General features: G+C 36.4%; 1 protein-coding gene across 1 annotated transcript in view; it reads left to right on the top strand.

The window, feature by feature from the left end:
• The window catches only part of LOC140167768 (uncharacterized), a 67,585-nt gene that overhangs the window by 33,450 nt on the left and 12,493 nt on the right, over positions 1-21,642 (top strand). The window contains exon 3 of the mRNA XM_072191059.1: positions 14,596-14,736. Within this exon, the coding sequence (XP_072047160.1) occupies positions 14,596-14,736 (141 nt within the window). The remainder of the gene's footprint in view (positions 1-14,595; positions 14,737-21,642) is intronic.

Genomic DNA, 21,642 nt, shown 5'->3' with positions numbered 1-21,642 from the left:
CATTGGTTTCTGTTTTTGAAGAAAAAAATCCTCGGATATGGCTCTCCATTTAAAAAAATTTCTGTGCTACTTGCCAAAAATACATTATTTTAACTATTTTAAAGCTCAAATCCGTAATATGGTCCCTATTTTTGAAAAAAAACCATTGATATGGGTCTCCATTTTTGGTAAAATGACCCCTTAGAAATGAGTAAGGGTTTGGCTGCATATCCATGTAATCAAATTCCCCCCGTGTCATCTGCTTCCACAGTACAAACACAGCATATACAAGAGTAATTAGATCGATATTGTAACATTTGCTGAGGAGGACGCCCTCAAAAAAAAAAATTATTCTTTTTTTTACATTGCATAAATTGTTGGAACGAATAACACGTCACACAACACAGTCATTGTGAAGCGTACACTTTATGTTCTGCATCACAAGACACAGTCAAAATACTTCACAATAACCTGCATTTGCATTCGTATATTTAAAATTGAATATCTGTGAGTGGACTAAGCATATCGCATATATGTGACACGATCAAGGGAAATGAGTCGGATGTTGCAAACATTGTTTTTGAGATATTGGCAAAGAAGTGTTAAAATTTAATTTGTTTTATATTGTTTTCAGCGATTGACAAATTGATGTAACTTTGCAAAGAAAAGTCGTATCAACATGGGGTTTTCAGTTTCAGAAAGCTCTAAATGTCCTCTTTAGAATCATATGTAAAACTTATTTTTGACCAGGGTCGACATGTGACTCATTCCCCTACATCATGTCACATATATTCATGAGTTTATAAATAGTTTTCAAGAACTATAAACAAAATAACTTTTTTTTTGTTACAATAATAGACACAGTCACTTTACTTTTCAATAACCTGCGTCCGTATACTTAAAATTGAATATCTGTGAGTGGATTAAGTATATTTGCATATATATTCATGAGGTTATGAATAGTTTTCAAGGGCTAAAAACAAATTAAGTTTTTTTCAAGAACTCATTTTCTCTTTCAAATTGAAATTGGGGAAAATTTCATCTGATAATGGGAAACATTTCCCATGTGATATGTTTGTGCATTCGAAAAAATGTCACATCTCTTAGAGACTATCCTTGTTTGTGAAATGTTTGCAAAATCAGTTGGGAGAACCTGTAATCGGCTATTCCAGATGAAATCCATACACCCCCTATGAATAGTTTTCAAGAACTAAAAACAAAGTAAGTTTTTTTCAAGAACTCACTCTCTCTTTCAAATTGAAATTGGGGAAAATGTCATAAGTCTGATACTGAGAAATATTTCCCATGTGATATGTTTGTGCATTCGAGAAAATGTCACAACTCTTAGAGACTATCCTTGTTTGTGAAATGTTTGTAGATCAGTTGGGAGAACCTGTAATTGGCACTTCCAGTTGAAATGCATACACCTCCTATGGAAGATGTAACCTTAATCATCCACACAGGGAGTGTGAATTTCAAATGGAGATACCTGAATAGATGATGTACTGCATTTGAAATTTACACCCCCTGTGTGGGAGATTAAGATTGTGTCTTCGTAGCATGGATTTCAACTGGAATTTCCTGATGTAAATGTTTGCTTGAAGTTATACAGTTGAAATTGGTTGAGAGATATCATGGAGATGTGACTTGAATATTCTTAAATACATGAACGACGTACTAATTCAGTACCTACGTACATTATACGCAGGTACTGAATTGGTTGACATCATGATTTGTACACTAACCATCTTTCATGCATGTGTTTGCATCTTCAGAGGACTTTATTTTGTCCATAATGTACATCAAATTAACTTTAAATGACGTCATTGTTTTAAGAGACAAAAGTAAGCCAGATGATAGCCTTAAAGCCACAATTATGTGACTTACTCCACAATATGATACAAATTTTATGGCAAATTATTTCAAATTGATATTTTTTACATTTAATAGTCCTCGAATTTAACTTTATAATTCCAATGATAGCTGGGAGAGAAAGCCTTCCATCATTTTTTTTTTATTGAAGATGTACATTTTTCCCCCAAAAGACCTAAAAAGTTTACTACGAGGACTGTTAAAATATCAATCTTTAATAATTTGTCATAAAATTTGTATTATATCACAAATTTCAAAAAATCAAACTTATTTGATATAAGATGGACATTCCTCGTATTTAGAATGCAACTCTGTGTATCTGTGGTGTTCTCAGGTCCCATAAAAATACTGTGCAAACGTTGCTATCCGATTCCTTAATTTAAAAAAAATTACCTTGATTCACAAATCTAGCCATATGTTTTTGTGAACTGAAAGGAAAATTGAAAGACTTAAAAATATTTTTCTGTACAAAATTGGTTGAACTTACATGTAGTCTGACAATTGAAAGAGCTGTGACACAATGTAATTGGGTGAGTTTGTGAAATCCAAGATAGTATTGAGTGTCTCCGATTTCAGTTAAAATCTACTCAAGATAGGCTATGTGCTATGCAGTTAACATCATGATATAGTATCAGACATTACAAGTTCAAATGCTGTAGGCCAAATAGTCTGATATTTTAGTGGTAAGAATTTTTCATAATTTTAACCGTTCTCAACCGTTTTGTGGTTTTGTTTATTCGCTGGTATCAAACAGCTACTTGCTAAAACCCATGAGTCGTAAATACATTTGCAGATTTTGAAATTTGTGGTTTCGAAATTAACTGTGAAAATTGTGAAAATAATAGCGTTGCGAAAATTTGCCATCAAACCGTATTGATTTCTACGGGGTTGGATTTCCATGCGTAGTATTCTGACGTCACAAGCATCACAGGTAGTGGCAAGCAATTGGCAAGTCAGGAACGACCCTGGAAGTTTATGCTGTAGGAACAAGATGCGATTGTCACATGCATTTTGGGGCTTTTTGACATTTACATCGGAAAGACTTGTTTCCTTATATACAAGATGTGAGGATTATTCACATTGATGGCTCAGCGGCAGAAAGGTGTATCTCCAATAGCTGCTGTGTGTGATTGGCTGTGATTTGCATCCACCGCTCGCCTGAACTCGATTTCTAGTGAGCGATTTTCCACTCACCATAAACACTAAATATCACTGGCTGCGAATCTCCCAAAATCAGCCATCGAATCAGCCAATTCAGCATTTAATCGAGTCTGTGCCCCCTCCAGACAGAGAAAGTCACACATTTTAGTGCCCTTCATGCGCATTTCAACAGAAATACATAAATATTGTATTAGCTCTACTTGATTATACCCAAATAAGTGGTATTTAAGAAAATTCGACCACTCGTCTAGCGCCATGCTAGCGAGTGATTAACCACTAGACTTTAAAATCTAAACAGCAAGGCCTGCCTTAAACAAAAACACATACAGAAAATGATACAGCACCCAAATGGATATACATTCTTTTGCTGCAGAGCCATCAACTTGATGGATCAGAGAGAGAGAGTATTCTGTTTTGAATTTTTCATATCATTACTTTCATTCTCATCCTCATTGTCATTGTCTTTTCTGTCACCATTGTCATCAACATTCATTATCACTGTCGTCATCACCATCATCATCATCGTCATTATCAACATTATCATCATCATCTTCATCACTTGTACTATCATTGTCATCATCACTATCATCATCATCATCACCATCATGATTAGTATGCACATGGTATGTTCTTTTTTTCTGTTGACAACTTCAGTGCTACTTCAATGTGATGGTATGTGGGTATGTCTTAAAATGGATCCAGATAATAATGATTTAAAAGAAATCAATCCAGAATTCAAATCTCTCAAACTACTCAAGAGCAAGGCATACATGTATGTAAATGGTGAACAGCCAATATACATTGCACATACCTTTTGTGAGTATTGACAAGTGTGGACAGGCTTTGCATCAGTAAATAGGATTGCATCAAATAAGACGAGGACAGTGTTTTCTAGTTACAAGCTTGATATATCATACGAGGGTGCTTGATAAGTTTGTGGCCTAAGGTAGAAAGAGATGAGCTGTACAGTTTTGATATTTTTCTTCATTAGATAGCAGCTTATACTACAATCCAGACTTTGTGCTATCTTCAGTAGATAGTTGCTTACACTACAATTAATAAAGACTCTGTGCGATCTTCAGTAGATAGCAGCTTGCTCAACAATTAATCCTGACTTTGTGCTATCTTCAGTAGATAGCAGCTTGTTCAACAATTAATCCTGACTTTGTGCTATCTTCAGTAGATAGCAGCTTGCACTACAATTAATAAAGACTCTGTGCTATCTTCAGTAGATAGCAGCTTGCACAACAATTAATCCTGACTTTGTGCTATCTTCAGTAGATAGCAGCTTACACTACAATTAATCCTGACTTTGTGCTATCTTCAGTAGATAGCAGCTTATACTGCATACAATTAATCCTGACTTTGTGCTATCTTCTTAGATAGCAGCTTACACTACAATTAATCCTGACTTTGTGCTATCTTCAGTAGATAGCAGCTTATACTACATACAATTAATCCTGACTTTGTTCTATCTTCAGTATATAGCAGCTTATACTGCTTATACTACATAGAATTAATCCTGACTTTGTGCTATCTTCAGTAGATAGCAGCTTATACTACATACTACATAGAATTAATCCTGACTTTGTGCTATCTTCAGTAGATAGCAGCTTACAATTAATCCTGACTTTGTGCTATCTTCAGTAGATAGCAGCTTATACTACATACAATTAATCCTGACTTTGTGCTATCTTCAGTAGATAGCAGCTTATACTACTTATACTACATAGAATTAATCCTGACTTTGTGCTATCTTCAGTAGATAGCAGCTTATACTGCTTATACTACATACAATTAATCCTGACTTTGTGCTATCTTCAGTAGATAGCAGCTTATACTACTTATACTACATACAATTAATCCTGACTTTGTGCTATCTTCAGTAGATAGCAGCTTACACTATAATTAATCCTGACTTTGTGCTATCTTCAGTAGATAGCAGCTAATACTACATACAATTAATCCTGACTTTGTGCTATCTTCAGTAGATAGCAGCTAATACTACATACAATTGAATACCTGAGTGGAAGAAGGGCCCAACTCCATCAAAACTGTTTTTGAGATATTAAGAAAAAACTTAATATTTGGAAAAGTTTTATAGACAGAATGTTTTCATCTTCAGGGGACCTTTAATACATGAACATACAATATTACATACATTCAAAATTATGTATAATGTTTCCATGGCAACGGTACAGGTCTTAATACGAGATGGAGTTGGGCCCTTCTTCCACTTATATACTGCAAGTGCCAGTTCCGTAAGCAGGTGTGTTATAAATAGCTACAGAAATTTGGAAATTATCCATTAATTGCGCAAGTAGAAGCATGTAATATGTTAGGGGAAAAAAATATTGTAGTGAAAAGCAGATTTCATGAATGAACAAAATTCCTCTTTAACTCAATATTTGTGGAAGAAGGGCCCAACTCCATGGAGTTGGGCCTTTCTTCCATGAAAACCATGATTAAGTGTACGTGGAAGACTATTTAGAGAGTGGATTTTGGCTCATCTTTAACACACAAGTAAGAACAGTCTGTTGGCAATAAAATGCTGGGTCTAACTCATTTTTGTAAAAAATTGGAGTTGGGCCCTTCTTCCACTCAGGTATTCAATTAATCCAGACTTTGTGCTATCTTCAGTAGATAGCAGCTTGCACAACAATTAATCCAGACTTTGTGCTATCTTCAGTAGATAGCAGCTTACACTACAATTAATCCTGACTTTGTGCTATCTTCAGTAGATAGCAGCTTATACTACATGCCGACAGGACAGGGGCATATCTAACCAAAAATTGCTATATTAACCCAGATGTCCAAAAAGCGTTTTTAAGGGGGATTAACGGCTGTATTGAACATAACATTCTTCTCCAGGAAGCCATCGCATTCTCTAAATCAAGGAAAAAAACCTTGCACGTGACCTTCTTTGATTTAGCGGATGCGTTCGGCAGCGTCAGTCATACTCTAATTACTCATTCCATGAAAAGATTCAATCTTCCGGAAAATACCATCACCTACGTTGAAAATTTATACTGCGCCTTAGTGGTTCCGTTCATGCCCTGACTGGAGTTCGGAAGAATTTCAATTTAGGAGAGGAACATTTCAAGGGATCCTCTGTCACCCATTATTTTCTTGATGTGTTTTAATCCCATCCTCGAATACTTAGAAAATGTTAAGTGACAAGCGTGGATTTAACTTAGACGGTACTAAAGTTATTACAACCCCATATGCGGATGACTTTAATATCCTAACAAGTAACAAAGTTCAACATCAAAAGATCATTAATGAACTTCAATGCAAAACCCAGAGTATGGGTTTGACTTTAAAACCTAGTAAATGTCGTTCTCTGTCAATATGTAGTGGTGTTCCTAAAGTGGTTGAATTTGATATTAATGGGGCGCTTGTAACTCCTGTTAAAGAAGATCCTCAGCGCTTTTTGGGATCTCTGATTACTCATTCTGGCAGTCAAATTGATACTTATGAAATGATCAAGGCCAAATTTGAAAATAGCCTTCTGAATATTGACAATTGTCCGGTAAGAAATGAGTTTAAGGTTGCTATTTATAGTAGATATTGCTTACCATCTATGCGTTTTTGCCTTACGGTTGAACGAACTCACAAAGTCCTATCTGTCTATGCTAGATAGAAAGACTGATATTTTGTCAAAAATGGCTTGGGATACCCAAAACGGTTCCAACATAGCGCTGGTCCATATGAACGAGGGGCTTGATATCCCCAGGGTATCTGATATCTACTATACATCGCACTGCCTAGCGTATAGCAGAACCCGATGTCTGGGTGACTCCACAACCAACAAAGCTCTTGATCTGAAACTGCAAAGAGAAGCTATTTGGAAAAAAATCTTCCACCGTCGCCTTATGTGATCAGATCCATCAAAGATCTACTGATGGCGATCAGCTCCACCTTTGGAAAATAACAAAACCCAAGATCAAACATACTCTGAAAGAGGACACCAGTATTTACTGGAAGTCGGTTGTGGAACCACTCGTGATTCAGGGGGATACAGCTAAACTTTTAAACGAATGTAATACAAATCTTACTTGGAAATCTATTATGTACAGTCTTCCGGAGAGCGTGCTAAATTTGCTATCAATGCTGCTATTGACAGCCTTCCCACCTTCACAAATCTCTATAAATGGGGAAACGACTGAACGGGAACTGCCCCTCTGTGCATGTAAGGGTACCCTTCTTCATATCTTGAACAACTGCAACCATATGCTTGATCGGTACCTCTGGCGTCTTAACAACATCATCTGCATCATAATTACCGCTCTGGAGAACAGCCAACTTTTTCTCAATAAACGTGTTCTCATCACGGCGGACATTGAAGGGTACCTTACTGCAGGGGGACGGTTCCCCTGACGCCATACCCACAGTTCAAAAACCCGATATTGTGTTAACGCTTTCCGGAGGAGAAAAAATCATTCTGTTAGAACTCACCGTGCCTTTTGAAACGAACATTGATAAGTCTCACAAGCTTAAGGTTGACAGATATGCTTCCCTGGTAGGCGACATTTCTGACACTGGCTACAATTGCAGTTACATTCCATTCGAGGTTGGTTCAAGAGGTCTAATTACAAAATCGAACAAGACTCGTCTTCGCCGCCTCCTGCATGTAGCCAAGTCGCACATCAAATACAAAGATCTGAGGAATGACATCTCCAAAATGGCTCTCACGTCTTCTTTTTCCATCTTTCAGGCAAGACATGAAAAAGAGTGGAATGTCAATATCCTCAGATAGCCTACCAGGGTGGCGTATCTGTCGCCTGATGATCAATGTCATTAATTTGTTTTTTTTGTATCTTTTTTAGGTGTTTTAATGATTGTGTATGTGTAATTTGTATTTCGTTCACGCCATGCCTGGTGGTCAGTAAAGGCCCCAGTTGTCTTGGATGTTTGTTGGTTTCTTTATTCTTTTAAATTTGTATGTTTAAATTGCTTGAATAAAGATGATGGAATAAATAATACAATTAATCCTGACTTTGTTCTATCTTCAGTAGATAGCAGCTTATACTGCTTATACTACATAGAATTAATCCTGACTTTGTGCTATCTTCAGTAGATAGCAGCTTATACTACATAGAATTAATCCTGACTTTGTGCTATCTTCAGTAGATAGCAGCTTACACAATTAATCCTGACTTTGTGCTATCTTCACATACAATTAATCCTGACTTTGTGCTATCTTCAGTAGATAACAGCTTATACTGCTTATACTACATAGAATTAATCCTGACTTTGTGCTATCTTCAGTAGATAGCAGCTTATACTGCTTATACTACATACAATTAATCCTGACTTTGTGCTATCTTCAGTAGATAGCAGCTTATACTGCTTATACTACATACAATTAATCCTGACTTTGTGCTATCTTCAGTAGATAGCAGCTTACACTATAATTAATCCTGACTTTGTGCTATCTTCAGTAGATAGCAGCTAATACTACATACAATTAATCCAGACTTTGTGCTATCTTCAGTAGATAGCAGCTAATACTACATACAATTAATCCTGACTTTGTGCTATCTTCAGTAGATAGTAGCTAATACTACATACAATTAATCCAGACTTTGTGCTATCTTCAGTAGATAGCAGCTAATACTACATACAATTAATCCTGACTTTGTGCTATCTTCAGTAGATAGCAGCTAATACTACATACAATTAATCCTGACTTTGTGCTATCTTCAGTAGATAACAGCTAATACTACATACAATTAATCCTGACTTTGTGCTATCTTCAGTAGATAGCAGCTAATACTACATACAATTAATCCTGACTTTGTGCTATCTTCAGTAGATAGCAGCTAATACTACATACAATTAATCCTGACTTTGTGCTATCTTCAGTAGATAGCAGCTAATACTACATACAATTAATCCTGACTTTGTGCTATCTTCAGTAGATAGCAGCTAATACTACATACAATTAATCCTGACTTTGTGCTATCTTCAGTAGATAGCAGCTAATACTACATACAATTAATCCTGACTTTGTGCTATCTTCAGTAGATAGCAGCTAATACTACATACAATTAATCCTGACTTTGTGCTATCTTCAGTAGATAGCAGCTAATACTACATACAATTAATCCTGACTTTGTGCTATCTTCAGTAGATAGCAGCTAATACTACATACAATTAATCCTGACTTTGTGCTATCTTCAGTAGATAGCAGCTAATACTACATACAATTAATCCTGACTTTGTGCTATCTTCAGTAAATAGCAGCTAATACTACATACAATTAATCCTGACTTTGTGCTATCTTCAGTAGATAGCAGCTAATACTACATACAATTAATCCTGACTTTGTGCTATCTTCAGTAGATAGCAGCTAATACTACATACAATTAATCCTGACTTTGTGCTATCTTCAGTAAATAGCAGCTAATACTACATACAATTAATCCTGACTTTGTGCTATCTTCAGTAGATAGCAGCTTACACTATAATTAATTCTGACAAGGTAGGCAAGCAATAAAAAGCTCTCCTTAGCTTTATTTGAGGGGAGAGATGGGGAGCAATCGCTCTAGCTCTCCTCAAATGGCAAACTTTGTGCTTCGTATTTTCATGTTAGAGATAATTATACCTCTAGTGACAGTCTGCAGTTTTGAGAATGGTCAATTTAGTCTGTGTGGAAAATGAAACTGAAAGATTGAGGATGTCCTCCTCAACAAATGTTACAATAAATTAAATACCCAATGATTTTTGGAGTTAATTTACCTTCCTGGTTTTACAATAAATTCAGGCTGATGAAATATCCTTATCGTAAATCAAAGCTCTGTATCAAATTTACTTTCCCCAATATTGTCATCATTTTTTGCCTGATCAACTCACAAATACTGTTGGAATGATTGAAATAAAAATATTGGCAAGCAAATTCTGTATTTTGATGTGACATCCATGCATGATGAGTTTTTCTATTTTTGAAAAAAATATATAAGGTTTTATAATAAAAGCATGAAAGACTTGAATAAAAAAAACCTGGAAATTATTGCCAGGGGCTCTGACTAGATTTTTGTGTTCTGAATTAGAGGTACATGAATTTAGCATCTGAGTGTTTTTATAGTCATAGTGATGCATTTAAGGGAGTGTTCACAAATACTTTGGTGGAGGGGTTGGAAAATATGGGGGATCAAAAAAAATTTGGGTTCTTAAAAGGGCATTTCGTGATCCACAGCCTCATCCCCCACTTTTCTCACAAAAGTTGAGATTTTTATACCACTGGAAACCTCTGGCTTCATAGTGTTTGTACCAAAAATTTCTTGCAGATTAATTTGTTTAGCAAAAATATCGTCAAATTTGAATTTCGTTCTGGTATACCAGAAAGAAATTAAAACAGTGACCTATGGAGCAATGCAATACACATAATCATGCATAACTAGCAAGTTACGCAAAATTGGATTCAACTGAAATTTTGGGAATAAGCTTATTTGGGGGGGGGGATATCTACTGAAAAATGTCATAAAAAGAGGATGCTAGGATCACAAAATCCTCCTTTAAAAGAGGGGATTAAAAAATAGTTCCTTAATAGGTTGTATCAAAATAATTTGAGGGTAAAAGTCCGGGGTAAAATGTACGACAAATCATGCCCAAGTATTCAGTTGTGTACTCTCAAGCTTCAAATCAACAAAATTTGCACATTTTACAATTTGGGTGTAACACTATGACTCTGTTTTTTCTGTAAATCTGAATTCGTACCACATCGCTGAGTGATAGCAATTGGTTTCTAGCCAATGAGGTAGAGGGCTTTTGGTTGCGCTTTGGACAAGCATGCTGCCTCATTGGTCAAATACCAATCGCTCATCGCTCAGGGATTCAGCTGAAAATGTTTTGTGTTTCCAATATTTCAAAAAGTGAAAATGCCCACAGTACAGCTCATTTGTATTGGCCAGTCACATAATCATCATTCTCTCGACCTGACCCTAAATACATGTACATTACAGTTTATACAACCCATTCTACTTAACTTCAAAGGATTTATAATGAGAATCAATGGCAGTATCTTACAGGTATGACTTGTGTGTGGCCTAGTCTTGTCTAAATATCAGGTGGATCAAGTTCCCAATAGGGTTATATAAGGCATGTCCACATGGAGGGATTTCATGCTTAGCAACGCCGTTCGCTAGCAAAACTGTAGGAAATATTAAATGGATCAAGTCCTATTTGTGGCGGATGGTCATTTAGGGTCGTAGTTACAGTGGGTGGCAGTGGGTGGTGGAGTCTATCAAATCACAGATATCTTCTATAATCTGTGATTGCAGTGCTGGAGCCAACCATTCAACTCTAAAAAACATGTGTATTTCACCACGATTGAGTCTCATATCCCTGATTTTGCTAAATGCATACTGAAAATGCCCAGTTTTGGTCAAATCTTGCTACAAATTTCAGGTTTCTGTACATACACACCTAACCCTACTGGTCACATGCCCTTTTTCTGTACCTATTTTTTAGCTGATTTTGCATCCAATCAGTATTTTTGACAAAAAAAACCCAAAAAATCACCAATATTTGCCCAAATTGTGTGGTGCTGTTGCCCAAATGCACCCAGTTGGGCCAATTGGTCTCTACATTATATCCCTGTATACCTTCAACCAGAATGAACCACCCCCTGGGTCACATGTTATCAACTCCTGACCAGTGGCGGTGCCAGGGGGGCATGAGGGGAAAATGCCCCAGTCAGAACTCTTGCCCTCCCCATGTTGCCCCCCAAAAAAAAAATTAAGAAAATTTCCACTTTTTGGGGTAATTTTGTGCAAAATTTGTTGATTTTGCCCCCCCCCTGAAATTCACTTTGCCCCCCCCTAATGCCCCCCTAACCCCGAAAAAAATTTCCTGCATGCCGCCACTGCTCCTGATCCATAGATGATCTATGCTTGACCTGACTCTATAGTTTATACAACCCATTCTTCTCAACTTGAAGGATTTATAATGAGAATCAATGGCAGTATCTAAATTACAGGTATGACTTGTGGCCTAGTCTTGTCTAAATATCAGGTGGATCAAGTTCCCTTTAAGGTTTTATAAGGCATATTCAAGGAGGGATTTTCACTTAAGCAACATGGTTCTCAAGCAAAAGTGGCTGTGTGAACTGTTTTGAGAATGCCAACCCCTAAGTTTGTCCCCATAATAATCCCCAAGAAATTAAGGACTGTCACGATTTCCCAGAGTGATCCTCAAGTGGCCCTTGAGTGCTACTGCCATTTGAAGAGCCAATTTGTTGAAGTTAACTTACAAACTTGATTTATATGATTCAATTCAGCACTGCATGTAGGTCACAGTTAAGCTTCCAGTTATAATTCCAAAGCTGATGTCGTCAGACATCTCGAGGATTTTAGTCCTTAAAGAGGAAGCTCCACTAGGGCAGTTCTTCCGGGGTGAACCAAATCTGACTGGTTATCAAATTAATCAGTGACAAGGTTATCTCTGAATTAGTCAGGTGCTAATTGATCCAATAACATTAAAACATCAATTAGCACCTCTCAAATTCAGAGATATCCTTGTTGCTAATTAATTTGATAACCAGGCAGGTTTGATTCACCTCGGAAGAACTGTTCTGGTGGGACTTCCTCTTTATTGGAATTGTGTGGACATGCAGTTAGGGATGGACCTAGGAATGACAATTCTCAGGGACGCTGATCCTCGAGAATTCTATAACCATCTGTACATGCCTATATTGGGTGTATGGAAGCAGATACCTGGTGTGTAAATCAAATATTGTATCAATTTCATTTGCACAGTATAGAGAGGAATTCACCACCTTGTCTACATTGGTTTAGCCCAGTTACCATTTGGTCCACTGTAAATTCCTACCCATCCCCTCCCAACTGAACAGTGGTGTAGCCAAGGGAGGCAATTATAAGTCTGCTCTCCTTTTGCATTTTCATCAAATTTTTTTTGCATTTTCATCAAATTTTGCCCCCTTGAAAGTTAAATTTCCCCCACTTCCCTTTACCCCCTCTGAAAAAGTCCTGGTTATGCCACTGTAACTGATCTACCTAGGGTTACATGTATTGGGCTATTCCAGAAATTAATGGCAATTAATTCACCCAAGACATGTGAATTTGTACCATAAATTTTGGGAATTCCCAGACCAAAATTTTATCCCAAAAATGGGAATTCCCATTTTGAAGAAGAAAAAAAATGCTTAAAAAATTGGGAATTCCAAGTGCTCTAAAGAAGACAGGCAAATTTTTGGGAATTCCCAAACCTAAAAAGGCATCTTTTTCTTAGGAATTCCCATATCTTCTTTAGGGTTATGAGAATAATGGCCATATTTTGGGGAATTCCCAGAGCAAAAAATAATGAACAATTTTGGGAATCCCATGTCTTCTTTAGGAGGTGTGCCTTTAATTTCTGAAATAGCCCATTCTAGAAGAGCATAGAAGTAAAGCTTACTTAAATTAAATTGTGACATGATCAAGGGGAATGAGTCACATGTCGGCCCTGGGCGAAAATGAGTTTTACACATGTTTCTAAAGAAGGGATTTAGAGCTTTCAGAAACTGAAAAACCCCATGTTGATACGACTTTTATTAATCACTGAAAACAATATAAAACAAAAGAATTTTAACATTTTCTTTGCCAATATCTCAAAATCAATATTAGCGACATCCGACTCATTTCCCTTGATCGTGTCACAATTGTAAAAAAAAAAAAATGGGCTATAAGAATAGTGGGAATCGGTCACTATAGAGATCACGCAGTGCCATTGTTTGCTAACTATAACGTATTGAAAATTGAAGATATGTGCACACTGGAATTAGGTACATTCATGTACAGGTACTCCATAAATGAGCTGCCTTGTTCATTTGATAATTATTTTACTAAACATTCTGACACATAACTACAAGACAAGATATGTAAATGACCTAAATTTAACCAAAAGTAAGAAAGTCTTTTCTGATCATGCCATACGTACGAGAGGTCCCATTCTTTGGAATTCTTTAGATAAATATCTGAAAGCTTCAAAATCTGTCGAACATTATCTCTAATTAAAGTTAATCTTTTCCGCGAGCATGTCCCCTTCCCTTGTCTTGTCTTTTGGTTATGTTTTGTAAAGTTGCTGTTTTGCTAATTTCATTTGATTTTAGGGAAAGGCTAACTCTCAGGCCTTTTTGGTCTTCCAGCCTTTTCCTCCATATGTATTGTATTTGTATATATTTTGATGTAATGTAATATTCTTGAAGATGTAAGTAAAATATTGCATCAAGTTTAAAGTGTGAATTGCCTTATTCAAGGGAAGTTACTACACTGTCCACGCTAATTTTCACCAGTTACCCCTTTATCCAATGCCTGTGGCCCCCAACTGTCTGGTCATTGTTGGGCGAGTGTAAGCAGATCTAGCTGAGCTTCAAATAAAACATTGCATCTAATTTAAGGTGTGAATTGCACAGAAGGAATTTGCCACTTTGCGCATATTCATTTACATGTAGCCCGACTCGGTGCACTTGATCCATTATCTTGGTTCATTCCACCAACTAATAGGGTATGAAAGCAGTACATGTTAAATAACAAGGTTTTTCTCTTTATCTTTCCTTCTTTTTTTCCTCTACTTTCGCAGGTCATCGTAAACACACATATGTGGGCATTCACATGCCAAAGCCAGCAAAGCGCCATCATCATCGGAAGAGACACAAAAAACAATATGACGAAGCCAATTCAGACTCGGATGCCACTACTGACACACCACTATTAGAAAGAGGTATGACATGATGCGCTTATAAACACAGCACATAAAGAACGTCCTCACTTAAATAGGAAGCCCCGCCAGAGCAGTCCTTCTAGGGTGATCCAAACCTGCCTGGCTATTAAATTAATCAGTGACAAGGTTAGCTCTGAATTTGAGGTACTATAATTGATGTTTTAGGCATAATCAGTTATTGCATTAAATAGCTCCTGTCAAATTCAGAGATAACATTGTCACTGATTAATTTGATAACCAGGCAGGTTTGGTTCACCGCAGAAGAACTGCTCTGATGGGGCTTCCTCTTTAAGTAAATGGTCATAAATGTAAACCTACTTAATATATGTTTTGACGATTTGGTTGTCACAATCATGTGCAGCATTTTGTTTAGCTCTAATTTGATACCACATTTGCTACCAAAAGCTCTAAATTGACAAAGATTGATACCATGCAGTATTTGAAATTTGGTGGATTTTTAAAAGTTCCAAATTAAAAAGGAGCATGCAGAGCTCTAAACGACCCCTAGCTTAAATTGATCATATCATCCCTGCATATACAGCAAGAAAAGCATTGTAGCAATTAAATCCAAATATTTCAAATTTTAAAACAACTGAATGAACCAGGCACTTGGAAATGGTCAACAGGGGGCTGGATCATTTTGATTTGCAACCTTTGAAAATGTACCAAATTTCATATACTGGTATCAATCGTTTTCAATTTAGAGTTTTGGTAGAAAATGCGGTATCAGATTGGAGCTAACAATCCGCTGCACATGACCATGTCATCAAATTGTCATGAGCATGCAGGTTTAAATTTATGTCATGAATATATGTAAGAGAGGAACTTCATTTGTGTTTATTTTTCAGGATGGTATTCCATACATGTATGTCAGTGGTTTCTAACTTGCTTGCTAGTAATTCATCTGGTATTGAATTTGTCAATAACTTTTAATAAAGACATAAAAATAAATAAGTTTGTTGGGTAAGGATGTGCGGCTGGGATTCCGAAAACGTACCTCAAAAATTCCCAAAAAAGTACAAAATGTTGATATTTCTGTTCAAAATTTCAGTAAATTTGCCCCAATTCTGGAAACATTTTTACAAATTTTGCTAAAAAACAATGATAAATCTACAATTTTTCCAGAATTTTTGGAAAAAGTTATACCAAAAATGCCTGAAAATGCACCTCAAATGTGCCGTATTTCTCTGTATACCTATCCGCCCACCAAGAATCCCTTGGGCTCATCTCTCAGTGACTGATGGTAAATTTGTCTTCAATGCTGCAATATACACTATGGACCACAAGAGCCTCATCCCAGTGGCATAGTCCAATAACATCAATTACATAATTATAGTGCAAAATTGGACCTCAAGTTGCAGAGTATGAGTATTTGTACCCAAATCTTCAAAGGTCATTCAATGAATGTGCAAATGTATTGGGGTTAAAGAACTGCACACTGATAGATGAGCATGTTGTGGATCCTAGTGATAGCTTGGAAGGTTGCAGACAGCACAAGAATATCCGTGTTCCGTGGCATGCATGCATGCATATGCCATGTAACTTCCCATGGGCAGTATACATTGTCAAACTTGCATTGAATTGAATATAAATGAGGACGAAGGGAACGGTCACTAATATAAAAATCTTTTTCAATTTTGATCATTAGGGACCGTTCACAAACACTTGTTAAGGGGGGCTGATGCAAAAAGGGGGCCCTTAAAATTTTTGATCCTCCTAAGGGGGGCCCTGAAAAAAATGACCACAAATTGTCCTGTGAAAATTGAGTATATGCTTTTCTATGGGGTTGACCCATAGTTTTCATGTCAAAAAGGGGGGCCTGAAACTTTTGAGATCTGTAAAGGAAAAATTTTTGCGATGAAATTTTTTTGCATCAGGCCCCCCAACAAGTGTTTGTGAACGGTCCCTTTGGTCCTAATATCATTAGGCCATAATATTCAAATGCAAAAATCAGGAGGGCTCACTCTGTTGACCAATTTAATGCCATCATAACCTTAAGACAATTTGGAATTTTACTACTGCCTTTACTGTTGGATATGAGTTTAAAGGCAATTCCTTCAAGAAAACCATTTTAATTTTCCAACAGGGATTATATTCGGTGTCGTAGCTAGGATTTTTGTCAAGGGGGTCCATGTTGATGGGTGGGGACCCATCTCAGTCCTCAAAACTGAGAACAAGCAAAAATAAAGTCACATCTATTTTATATAATACATTAGACCCTATTCCTTGAGTTTTACATGTAACTCATTTTCATTTTGTAAAGATGCACAAGTTACAAAGAAATAGTTCTGCAACGGCTTCTCGATTTATTTTTATTTTGATATCTTTTATGTCCTATCTCTTCTGTAGCATAAATATATCACATAACTAGCTGTCATGTTGCCAAGTCTAGAGGAAGTGGACAAAAATAACTTGAGAAAATAGCTGATTCAATTTGTATCATGTAACTCTCAACAATCAAGTTCTCAATCTATGATAAGCCCCGTAGTCAAGCCTTGAAATAAGCGGACTGGAACCAGGAGCAATTTGTTTTTGAACATTGCTCCTGGTTCACTGGGATTTACAAGAACCAGGAACAATTTCTGAAGAAACAGGAGCAATTTTCAAATACTCAATTCTTTTCTGCATAAACAGTACAGCATACCAGCACTACTGCATCAAGTGCAAAACTGGAACCAGGAGCAATTTGTTTTAGAAAATTGCTCCTGGTTCGTGTGAATTTTACAAGGACCAGGAGCAATTGGTGGCTTTACGAGAGCAAATTTGCTCCCCGCGCCCGCTTATTTCAAGGATTGCCTGTAGTATTCTTTTCTCCTGCCACAAAACCATGACAACCAAGATGGCTAGTAATATGATATGTTTACGTTACATCAGAGGTAGGTGGACAAGACATGAGAGATCAGAATAAAAATAAATTGAGAAGCAAAAGAAACAAAAAAAGGAAAAAATAATTTTAGCCAATTAAGGGGTGGGGTATGAACGTTTGGACAGTATTTATTGTGGGACATTAGAGCACATCAGACATATCGAATTGCATTCTGAATAATGAAGAATATCCTTCTGATATCAAATAATTTAGATTTTTTGAAATTCGCAATGTAATACACATTTTATGGCAAATCATTAAAAATTGATATTTTTGATATTTAATAGTACTTGAAGTAAACTTTATAAATCTGATGATTTATACTTAAAGTGTACGTAGGTGGGATGAAAAGCTGGCGATCAATTGAAAATTTTGACCTTTCAGTATTGAAGATATGGATTTTTTCCCAAAACACCAAAAAATTAGGTCTTTTTGGGAAAAAATCCATATCTTTAATATGAAAGGTCAAAATTTTCAATTGATCGTCGGCTTTTCCTCCCAGTTACATACACTTTAAGAATATGTCATTAGATTTATAAAATTTACTTCGAAGACTGTTATATATCAAAAATATGAGAAAATAGCAAATTTTAATAATTTGTCATAAAATTTGTATTATATCGTGAATTTCAAAAAATGAAAATTATTTGATAATCAGAAAGACATTCTTCGTATTCAGAATGCAATTCGATGTCTGATGTGCTCTCATGTCCCACAAAAATTCTGTTGAAACGCTCAAAACGCTCATTCCAGATCCCTTAAGGAAGGGACAAAATTACTATCCCAGAGCCTTGATGCCATGAAACGAGACTATACATTAGCTATGCGGCTGACTTTTGGTAGTGATGGTGATAGCATCAGGAAGATGATGTGACACATCAAAAGGACACATAACCTTTAGCGTAATGTTATGTCAATCTTTCCTTCCCACATGCAAAGCCACAGAGATGAAAGGATTCAAATTAGAAGTCTGCCACGGTTGTTTAAATGTGGTCATTTATTAATTTTAATTACAAAACATTATATAATGTTCAATTCTAGACCTGAATAATACCAACAGCTATCACACTAATAAACTGTACATGTGACCATCCAGCACAACTGAGCCCTGCGGAAGTCGCCAATCATCATTTTTGAGATATTCAACCAAAATATTCTGCTTGAAATTAGCTTTAAAATGATGTATATCATGTCTATAGTACTTGACATTTAAGTAGTGAAAAATCAATAAAACAGTCAATAAATCCTTTGTTTCCTATTGTTTATTAAGTTCAATGGAGCATATCTCAATAGTGGCACTGGCGACATCCGGGCTCAGTTGTGGTGGATGGTCACATATGCACATATATTTTGAAGCAATTTTTAACATCGATTTTCGTTTCTATCTCAAATTATGCATCTTCTTTTGCTTTTTTTGTAATTTTTATTCTATCAACTGTACATTTGTGTGCAAATTGAGGGCGCTATTTACATATATTATAAATTTAAATTAGCCCAATAATATCAGTTATATCTTACATTTCATGATAAAAAGTTTTTGAAAATTCCCTTGTCATTTGTTAGTATTTTAACTATTTTTGGTGATGTTCTAATGTCATTTTACAAGTGTCTGCCCCTTGTAAAGATGCAAACAAGATTTAAGATGAATAGCGCCATCATTGTTCAACTTTTCTTAAAAATGACTCAGTTTTACATGTCACCAACAGTCAAATGTAACTATCTAGTTGGATCATGAATATCGCTCATTCTACAAAATCCGGTGCTAATAGCCTTTTTTCCATTCTTTGGTCCACAAACACTTTGTCGAGCATTTAGGGCATCAAATATGTTGTTTTACTGGTAGAACTCAACGAGATCTACACGGACATATATAGTTTTCCATACTTTTAAATGCTTTCTTCAGCTTGATTAACCCTTGCAAAGGCTCAAAAATCGCTAAAAATGTGTTTCCACTGCTCAAGTGTCACATCTAACCCTGAATATTTTTCTTTGAATAAATGCGATTTCTTTACATATTTGTTGTTTTTTAATTAGACTAACGCACCATCATATTGTTTATCAACATTATTTTTTAGTGATTAAAACGTCTTTGTGTAATTCTAAACTAAATTGCACTTTCCACCAAAACACTGTGAGCTATGTTACCCCTTTTTAACACACGTTATTGGAAAGAAGTAAAACAGAGGTATCAATGTAATTTGCGGTTTTTGAAAGGAAACACTTGTAGGTTTTTAAAAATCACAGTAAAAATCATGATGCTGCAGCATTTTTGGCATAGAAATGTTGTAAACATTGAAATTTCGACCGACCATGTTAAGATTGGTGAGCTACGTTACCAGGATTCTATAGTATGCACTTGTATTACATGTATTTCCTAATAATATGTGAAAGCTACCAGTGGTCGAACCCCATTTATATTAGAATTAACCGACATAACGTTCTAACGTTCGCAAATCACATTAAAAGCATTAAAAACCAGTGAACTATGTTACTGTGAGCTACGTTACACACTCATTTACGCATCTTCAAATTGAATTTTTAGTTCAAAAAGGCTTCAAATTTCTTTGTTTTTTTTCAAAAATAGGTAGCAAAATCAGTGATAAATGAAAGTTGCTGTTCAAATTGAAAAATAAGGGTCTTTGGGTGACAGATCAAATGGAAAAATAAGGGGTCTTCGGATAACAGAACATGTGTTCATAAAAAAATATGGGGTCTTTGGGTGAGAGCGACGCTGAAAAAGGGGGTCTTAACAGCCCTACATACGTGTCACCGCAAAGTGGGAGTGCCCCCCTGGGATTAGCCAATCAAGGAACGGACAAAATTAACTATTCCAGAGCCATGATGCCTTGAAACAAGGCTACAGATCTCTATGGGGCTGACCTTTGGTCGTGTCCATGATACCATCAAGAAGATGATGTGACACATAGACCTATATATATCAAAAGGACACATAACCTTTTTGAAGCGTAATGTTATATCAGCCTTTCCTTCCTACATGAAAAGCCACAGAGATGAAACGATTAAATTTGGTAGTCTGCCAGCAATCCAACAGTCAAATATAACTATCTAATTGGATCATGAATATTAGCCAAGCAAGGAAGGGACAAAATACTATCCCAGAGCCCTGGTGCCTCAACTCAAACAATATGCTTGAAACGAGGCTACAGATCTCTAGTGGGCCGTCATTTGGTAGTGTGATACCATCAGGAAGATGACCCCACACATCAATAGGACATATGACCCTGTTTTTGAAGCTTGATGTTATAACAACCTTTCCTGTCCTATATGCAAAGCCACAGAGATTGACAGGATTAAATTTGGTATAGTCTGCCAGCATATTAACAGTCAAATGTAACTATCTAATTGGATCATGATCAAGGAAGGACAAAATTACTATCCCAGAGCCCTGGTGCCTCAACTCAAACACTGTGCTTGAAACAAGGCTACAGATCTCTAGTGGGCTGTCATTTGGTAGTGTGATACCATCAGGAAGATGACCCCACACATCAATAGGACATATGACCCTGTTTTTGAAGCTTGATGTTATAACAACCTTTCCTGTCCTATATGCAAAGCCACAGAGATTGACAGGATTAAATTTGGTATAGTCTGCCAGCATATTAACAGTCAAATGTAACTATCTAATTGGATCATGATCAAGGAAGGGACAAAATTACTATCCCAGAGCCCTGGTGCCTCAACTCAAACAATATGCTTGAAACGAGGCTACAGATCTCTAGTGGGCAAATCATTTGGTAGTGTGATACCATCAGGAAGATGACCCCACACATCAATAGGACATATGACCCTGTTTTGAAGCTTGATGTTATAACAACCTTTCCTGTCCTATATGCAAAGCCACAGAGATTGACAGGATTAAATTTGGTATAGTCTGCCAGCATATTAACAGTCAAATGTAACTATCTAATTGGATCATGATCAAGGAAGGGACAAAATTACTATCCCAGAGCCCTGGTGCCTCAACTCAAACACTGTGCTTGAAACAAGGCTACAGATCTCTAGTGGGCTGTCATTTGGTA

The sequence above is a fragment of the Amphiura filiformis genome, chromosome 13, assembly GCF_039555335.1.
Source record: "Amphiura filiformis chromosome 13, Afil_fr2py, whole genome shotgun sequence".
In the NCBI taxonomy this organism is placed as follows: domain Eukaryota; kingdom Metazoa; phylum Echinodermata; class Ophiuroidea; order Amphilepidida; family Amphiuridae; genus Amphiura; species Amphiura filiformis.
The sequence above is the reverse complement of the archived record's forward strand: the minus strand, read 5'-3'. Positions and strand labels throughout refer to the sequence as shown.